The following is an 8,576-nucleotide window of genomic DNA, read 5'->3' on the forward strand; positions in this document are numbered from 1 at the left end:
TAATCCACGTGTCGATGGCGTGGCACAAACTGGAGAAATATTATTCGACGAGCAGTGTGATTAGTTGCATTCGCGTTTGAAAAATAACCACTGGTAATTCGCGCACTTGTTTCGCTCGTCGAGATTCGATTCGATCGATGGTTACTCGATATTTTTTAATCAAAACGATCAGGGATGCGTTTTCAAGAATGTACACGCTCTGTATCGTATACGAGAGTCATTAATTGGATTATTCTCGTGATACTTGTTTATAAAAAAAAAAAAAAAGGAAAGACAAATTATAGGAATTATAGGAACGATAATGGTATATATTGTATTCCCGTTGCATTATTCGTTTTAGAAGAAAGGCGATATTGAAGAAATATGCTGTATATGTACGATAGACCGCGCGCCACGCATTCCATTTATCAATCGAAGATATTTCAAAGATCCGGCTCGATAATACCACCAAACCTGTACAATACCACGGACAATACCGACAATAAGATTATTCGAGAATGAAAATGAAGAAAAATTTTGTTGAGAAAGAAAGAAAGAAAGAAAAAAAAAACCGTAGCTTACTTACGTTTCTATACAACAATAAGTATTCACTAACGTTAATCGTAATATTAGAAATGTGAAACGTGAGAGGCATGTACGCCGTTAAGTATTACATTAAACGACGGATCGTGAATAAACGCGATAAGCCGTATTGAAATAAGCCGAAACGTGGCCCTGTTTACATTCGTATGAAAGACACGGGGAAGCGTAGCAGACACTGTATGTAAATACATAATATACGCCGGTATATTCCGCGATACGTTCCGCTCGATGCTTTTTTACCTTTTTCGTTCCTTCGAGCGGCACACGGCCGCCTTTCTTTCTTGATTTCTCAAAGGCAGCGATCAACTATGGAAATTTTGTAACTAGTACTCGAACCCGGCCAGAGAGCAGACATCCGTGTAATTCAAAAGTACGGATTTTATTGGATCCCGTTCTACACAGTTTTATTGGCGTACCCCGTATGAAGCGATCGGTGACATCCCCCTTTGAAGTTATTTACATATTTATAAGTATACTATGGGCACGGCTATACGGTATATAACCGTGACGGTACGCCGGTGCAGACGATGCATAAAACGTATGTACCATCGTACCAATGTTAATTCGGTGTAAATATTATCAGATGCAAACGATCGTTTTGATCGATTCGATCAATTGTACTTCCCATTTAATTAGTTCCTGTTTAATATTAGTCGGAATTATAGATAAATCATAGATAATACAGTTTATTCGATTAATATTTGTGGAATAAAATTAAAAAGAAGATTTTAGAAAACGGTTATTAAAACTTTGACAAACGTCCGATTTATTTTGACGTTTACGATACAATTGATTTTTTTTCTTTTTTAATTTAATAAAATAATAGATGTTCGATAAATGTTCAAATCTATCGTATCGAGATGTTCTGTTCGTCGTAAGGTCCATTTCTCCTGAATTCTAGAAATGTTACCTTTCAAATGCAATTTTTCTGATTAATTAACCGATAGCTCTCGAAATCAATTTCAGCAGCAATTAAAAGGTTAGTCATTTGAACCGAAACAATTTTTCTCCACGAATCTAAAGAATATATCCTGGACGAGAGTAAAAACATAAGATTAACAACAAACGATGCATGTTCTCGACATGTTCTTAAATCATCATCGATCAAAAAAAAAAAAAAAAAAAATTTCACGTGCCGATTCGAATTAAATTCAAATATAATTCAAATTTCGATTGAAATTCTAATTCAAACTACGCAAACATTCAACTTTCGACAACACTATTCCGTGAAAACAGAGTATTATATTTATTTTACTATATATACGGTACGAAAGGGGAAACGGATCGCAAATATGAAGGGGAAGAACGATCTTGCATCGAAATTTTACGGTTTTGAATGAAAGGAGAAAGTGAATCTATGACGAAGAAAAAAATGCAATATCGATTGAATATTAGAATCTGAGTGCATGCAAAATCAACGAGCGCACATTAACTCCTTTGACTTGCTAAATAGGTTAATTTGAATGTTTAAATTCCAGGCCCGTTCAACTCAATTTGCGAGGACTCTGAGTCTGTTTAATTCCTTTCCTTCCACTATCCAGACAGTACTTGCATCAACTACCACTAAGCCAGGCCAGCTGGCCTGTTAACTTCCAACACGTTTCGAGCGGCCGACATACGGAAACGTCCGACAGCCCCTCACACGGATGCTTAAACGGGCCATGTGCTTCCTATATCGTTTAACTAGAGACTGCCACCTGTGCTTTAACACTGTAATTTTGTAACATTTCGTGCCTCCCTTCTAATTATCCTACTAAAAAAGATGACAAGTCTAAATATGCTTGTCACTGGTTGCAATATTGCAGCTTAATTACAAGAGGACTGTGATCAGATATTGCAATTACGATTCGGAATTATAAATGACGTATAAAAGATGAAAGGGATTCGTATGAAATATAAGTTGTATCAAAAAAATTCTTTCAGCATTATCAAATATCTGATATTATTACTATCACCATTAATTATTATTATTTTGATAAAATTTGATAAAGTGTTTTACGAGTGACAATTATTATCTTTAGATGATATATATCGACCGGGAGAGCGCGAACGCAGTCCCGACTAACAAAAATTGTACGTCCGAGATACCCACATTAGGGGTATTCGCAGAGGTCAGCCCAACCGTAGTGCAATGGGAGAGCCTCACCCTGGAGGAACCGCCTTTATGATCACGGTAACCTCTACGCCAGGTAAGTATGCTTTTATCCGATGCTTCGAGTGACTTAAGCCCCTACAATGCAATTGTAACTGCGAGAAAACTTGTGCACCTAGCACTACATAACGGAAATTTTTGGAACTAACGACAATCGATCGAATTTTAACCCTATCTCTATTTTATTATTAATTTCTAATTTATACTTTAGGTTTAAAATAATTTCTTTAGTAAAATCTATTTTAAAAAAATTAGAAAATTGTACAATTAAAAACATTAAAAATTATTACAATTAATTATTTGTATCGCATGTAATATTGTAAGTTGTAATTTGAATTTCTTGGAAGTTGTAGTCTACTGTGTATAATTTGGCTGACTATTATCGCCGGCACAAATACGTGAATTAACATTGAGAATGTTCATTTGAATACGGAATCATTATTAGGCGTATGTACGTGCTTAGACATTATACACGAAAACGAGACACAAAGGTAATATTTAATCACTTCATACATATAATGGTATAGTAATTACAGAATATTATTACTTTGATAAGTACTTTGAATGAGATAATGATTACGAAACATGAAATATACAATGCTAAAAATCATAAATGAAATATTTGATATCAAATATCAAAGTAGAAATAGGATTTAGATAATTTTACATCTAATATACTATATAATATAAAATATTTGTATGATACAGAATTTGTGAAGTAATAAACAAAATTTGTTTATAAAAGTAGTTCTTATCAACGTACAGATAAATACTTCATTCTAAAAGGAGTAGAAAAATCAATAAAATGAACAAGTACAAACAAAAAAAACGATTTGTATGAAAGGATAAATACTTTTCTAAAATATTTACATAATTAAGATTCATAACATGTTAAAATATGTTAAAAAAACTATCAACTTAGATATAATATTTCCTTTTGATTATGAATTATCCGGGATAGCGCGAACGCAGTCCCGACTACCAAAAATTGTACGTCCGAGATATCCACATTAGGGATATTCGCAGAGGTCAGCTCAACCGTAGTGCAATGGAAGAGCCTCACCCTGGAGGAACCGCCTTCATGATCACGGTAACCTCTACGCCAGGTAAGTATGCTTTTCTCTGCTTCTTTGACTTACTTAAGCCCACAGCGTATAATTCTAGCAGCGAGAAACTGAGTATAGATAGCGCTACATAACGGCGGCTTTAGGAACTAACTACGTTTTACGAACCTGACCATTTATAATTCCTATTTTAATTTCAAAATCCAATTATTTAATGACAAATACAAAATAAAATTTAATTTTTCTTAATATTAATAAATTTTACTAATATTCTTTTAATAAAAATAATAAATATAATTACAATACAATATAAAATTTTTATTCTTATGATTATTTTATATTATAATATAATATAATTCTTGCAACATAATTTATTAAATGAATGTTAAAACATAAATAAAATTAAAATAAATTAATTAGTACGTAATAATAAGTTGCATTAACTATTAATAATATAATTATAACCTGCATAATAAACCTCATCGGTGAATATTTCAACTTAAAACATGCATTACAAAATATTTTAATAACATTTATAAATATTAATTTTTAATGAAGACATATTTCTATTTTTACATTATAAGATAACAAGAAATTTAAATAATCTATAGAAATTACTATGAAAATTATTCGTCCATTTTTCACTATTGCAAAATTTATTTTTCTTACTAAATTAAATATATAAAAATAGTCAGGATAGCGAACGCTATTTTCCCGATTGTCAAAAATTATTCATTCGAACACTCACGTTAGGGGTATTCGCAGAGGTCAATTCAACTACAGTGCAATGGAAGAGTCTCGCCCTGGAGAAACCGCTTTCGTGATCACGGTATCTCTACATCAGATAAGTATGTAATAACTTTTGTATTTCATAATATTTTTATCGTATTTATCTAATATTTTCAAAATCGAGGAATCAAAAGTCAATTAAAACGTACCATAGCGACAATTTAAGAACTAAATAATTATTATGTAAATAAATCCCTTCCAAATCCAAGGATACAAGATTTCAAGGATATTTTTGATTGATGGCATGTAATGTATAATATATTCAAATTTGTGTTGTTAATATGTTTGTTAAGACATAATAATTTTTAATTGTACAAAGTTGACATAATATACATTAACACACTATTGTATATGAATATCCATAGAAAATATTATTTAATTCCATATACGTATATATGTACATTTCTATTTCTATTAATCTCAATTATTTATTATTACTGCCTAATAATATTAATATCTCGATCATATGAAATTTTTATAATTTTTCGTAATACAAATAATACATATTTCGATGTAAGTATATTTATTTTCCATTTTATAAAATATTCGCGTTCAAATTATTCATGTAGAACATACATGTCTATAATCTTCAATCATAATATATTTCGTATATATCGATGTATCAAATTGCAAATGATTTACTAACCTCGTCGTACCCCCTCACAGCAAACAAGATGAAGTCACACCGACGAATTTACGAAGGCAAAAAAACTCCTTCAACATTTTCCATCCCGTAGCTTGTAGTAATCTGAAAATAGGTGAAACGTTTCGATTGAATCACGTTTATTTAATGATTCATCGTTATTACTTACTGTTTCTAAACGCTCTCACGACATGTTTGATCGTGTCATTCACGGTGACAGTCGAAATTCGTAGTATCAAACAGCGATTGTAACACAACATATGACAAACGCTTGGAAAGGTACGATCATTGAATTCGCGATTTCGAGCGCAAATAGCGAGATTGCCATCACCATCGCTATCCTCTTTGTGCAACAATTGCAACGCCGATACGTTTCTATTTCCTTTAGATTCATCAACCTTTACCTTTACGTCATCAATACAATGATCGCAATCGCAAGGAGGATCATCTTTGGGAGGTGTGTACGTTTCCACCGTGACAACTATAAATACTAAATATCATATTATGAATTTCATGTACTGTAATTTGATGCGTCAATGTTTCGAAAGCGAAGGTAATTTTATAAATGACCGATTTGTAACGAGTGAATATTAATTTTCCGTGTTTCTATATTTTCAGCTTATTTATTTTAAATGAGACTTTGAAAGTGAAAGCAAAGCTTAAACATGAACGATAGTAGTGTTGACTGTTAATTGGAATGTTAATAGTTTACGTGTGTATGTTATATTGTACGGACTTGTTACGTGTTTGTATAGCATGAAACTCGTGAAATTCGTGTATTTGATACGTAAACCTACATATTATAATTACTTTACACGACGACGACTGCATGGCACGAGACCGGCAAAAACAAAAAAAAAAAAAAAACAGGAAACTACAGAAAAACGAAGTTACAAAATCAATGAACAAGCTCGCAGACGTTACCAGTGCAAACTGAAACTAACCGATGAATATACGATGTTGTATTTAGCGTATTGCAGTGCCGTGTCATAGATTAATTTTCATCATATTTATCGAAACTTTATTTCATATTCAAAAAATTTTTTTAGATAATTTCAACTACTGACAGAATAAATTCGACGATAAAAAATTATTTCCTATTTTTCATTGCGTATAATATATTTTACGCCAATAAAATAAAATAAAATTTATTGAAACAAAAATATTTAAATTAGAAGGTGTAAAAAATTAAAATTTCTCATCAGAGAACGTAAATAAAATATGAAATTATTATGTATTATACGTGTATGACTTCAATTAATGTTTATTTATAAAAATAAAAGATAGTCGAAAAGTTGTAGATACGAGTACGTTACTGTTTTATTGTGTGTCAAAGATATCGTCATAGTGGCCTTTGGCATCGGCACACTGACATTTGATATCAACACAACAAAAAAATTCAATACATATCGGAGATATAGTAGCAGACATTTGATCATGAATAAAATATCGTAATCTTTTTTCCACTCTTTGTTATATTTTTTTACGAAGTAAAACTATCTATGTAATGAAAAGCAAATGTATTGTCTACGAAAATGTTTTTTTTTTCGATTATTTATTATCTTTTTTATACCATGAATTTTCTAAAAAAATATTTTCAAAAACTCTGTATTATTGAATCGAATGCTATGACTAGTAAAAAATTTAATTTAAATTTAAATTTATTTTTATTTATAGAAAAGTATTTTTTTTCCCATTTTTCTTTCTACACAAATATCATCTTTATGCTAATTCTTTGCACGTCGTAACGTTCTAAATGATATAGTTGTCGGTCTATAGAGACAGAAACAATAACACTGAACTCTCGTTTCCACCTTGACCCGAAAAAGAAAAGAAAAATAACGAACGTTAAAGTTTATCTCCATGAATTAAACTGGTGAATCGTCGGGATCCTATATGCGTGTTTAAATAATATCTCCTTAATGAATGCGGAATAATTTGCCGAAAGTTTTCAACAATCGAAACGTGAATGTAAAATGATGGAAAAAAAGAAAAAAATTCATTACAGAATTTTTCTTAAATTATTATTCGTTAAAATTATAATACAACTGTATACAAATGAGTGAGTAAAACACTCTTAAACTAAAAACAATTCTGATTCTCTTCCTTGGCGCAACGAAAAAGGCCAAGAGTTATTTAGAAAAACATTTTTAAGAATATTTAATAACTCGAGAATAATACGCCGTGACGTATGATAAAACGAAATTCTTTCGTTTAGGCCATTAAGTTTATGAGAGTAATAAAGTTGCTTCACGGGCGAGGTAATTCAATAACAACTTGAACATACAGCCACGATTATTGTAGTAAATTAAACATCCCCACCATCTACCCACCAGCAACGAGTTGAGAAATGTCGATAAAAGTCGAAAGCCGTTTCGACCTGTAACTTAACGCCCGAATCTTTGAAGTTTATTGGCATAACAATAGGTATTTCGTGGTAGCTGACAATTGCATAATGTTGTGACTTATGAACTAATTTACATCTTAATCCGAGAGGGCCATTGTTCAACTCTATTGTTGCTCAAGAGCTCACTTGTGTCTAGGGTGGCAAACTTCGAAGGGCTGTAAAAACACGTCGTATTTACACTCGTCGATTCTCAGTTCTGTCAATGGTGGAGAATACGTGGAGATACGTACTATATAAAACATTTTTGTTTTATAGGATAGGATGAAAAGCGAAAGATAAAATAAAATTTCATCATTTTTTTCAAAAATCGTTTTTTTTTTTTTTCGAAGTTTCACACGACGAATAAAAGGGTTAAAAGAGTTTTGATCAAATATTTACGAAGAAAGAAATAATCAAGTTTTAATTTAATGATGACTGACTCGTTCTCTCCTTTTTTTTTTTTTTGATTCAATTTATTTTTTTATATTTCAAGAAAATCGATCGATTTATGTCGTATAATAAAAATATACGCCATCGTTAATTAATTTCGTCATATTTAATCTTCTCTTCGAAATATGGAACGTTCAATTGTACACCAATCTCTAAACGAATAGTAAGCGAGGTTGCCATCGAGCAAACGAATATTCCAATTTTCAGATGACATAGCTCGTCTTTTTCTTTTTTATTCGTCCTTTCTCGTCCGCCACTTGACTCCATTAAGCCGCTTCCAGACCCTGTCGTTCTGCCTTTACATTTTCATTTTCGATAAATTCGTTATAAAGGAGCTCAAACGCAATCAATATTAGCCATCTTATAAATATTCTTCTACTCACAACATTTTATACCGATTGTTCCCGACTGATACTTCTTATATCGAAAATAACTTCTGTTCCACTTTGCGTGAAAGTATCTCTATTGATAATTTCATTAGAGATAATTAAATTTAAAAAAAAAAAAAAA

General features: G+C 31.3%; 1 protein-coding gene, 1 long non-coding RNA gene and 3 other non-coding genes across 55 annotated transcripts in view; 1 reads left to right on the forward strand and 4 right to left on the reverse strand.

Moving 5' to 3' along the window:
* The window catches only part of LOC116184938, a 52,315-nt gene that overhangs the window by 27,142 nt on the left and 16,597 nt on the right, over positions 1 to 8,576 (reverse strand). For 15 of the 50 annotated variants that reach the window (XR_004149606.1, XR_004149619.1, XR_004149630.1 and 12 more), the window contains one exon: positions 3,686 to 3,831. Coding sequence is in view for 18 of the 50 variants with exons in the window: in XM_031508183.1 (XP_031364043.1) it covers positions 195 to 199; positions 2,660 to 2,762; positions 2,850 to 2,878; positions 3,729 to 3,831 (240 nt within the window). In the remaining 32 variants the exon portion in view is untranslated. The other 35 variants (XM_031508179.1, XM_031508180.1, XM_031508181.1 and 32 more) reach the window with 14 other exon arrangements.
* On the reverse strand, positions 2,618 to 2,779 carry LOC116184951. The gene has a single exon (XR_004149646.1). It is a non-coding gene; the product is annotated as a U1 spliceosomal RNA (small nuclear RNA).
* On the reverse strand, positions 3,687 to 3,848 carry LOC116184950. The gene has a single exon (XR_004149645.1). It is a non-coding gene; the product is annotated as a U1 spliceosomal RNA (small nuclear RNA).
* Positions 3,709 to 8,576, forward strand: part of LOC116184939 — a 10,259-nt gene continuing 5,391 nt past the window's right edge. Inside the window, exons 1-2 of one of the 2 annotated variants that reach the window (XR_004149635.1) lie at positions 3,709 to 3,840; positions 6,567 to 6,577. This is a non-coding gene — a long non-coding RNA (uncharacterized LOC116184939). The remainder of the gene's footprint in view (positions 3,841 to 6,566; positions 6,578 to 8,576) is intronic. The other variant, XR_004149636.1, reaches the window with a different exon arrangement.
* Positions 4,489 to 4,650, reverse strand: LOC116184952. Its single transcript, XR_004149647.1, has one exon. It is a non-coding gene; the product is annotated as a U1 spliceosomal RNA (small nuclear RNA).

The sequence above is a fragment of the Apis dorsata genome, unplaced genomic scaffold (genome assembly GCF_000469605.1).
Source record: "Apis dorsata unplaced genomic scaffold, Apis dorsata 1.3 scaffold_77, whole genome shotgun sequence".
Lineage (NCBI taxonomy): Eukaryota > Metazoa > Arthropoda > Insecta > Hymenoptera > Apidae > Apis > Apis dorsata.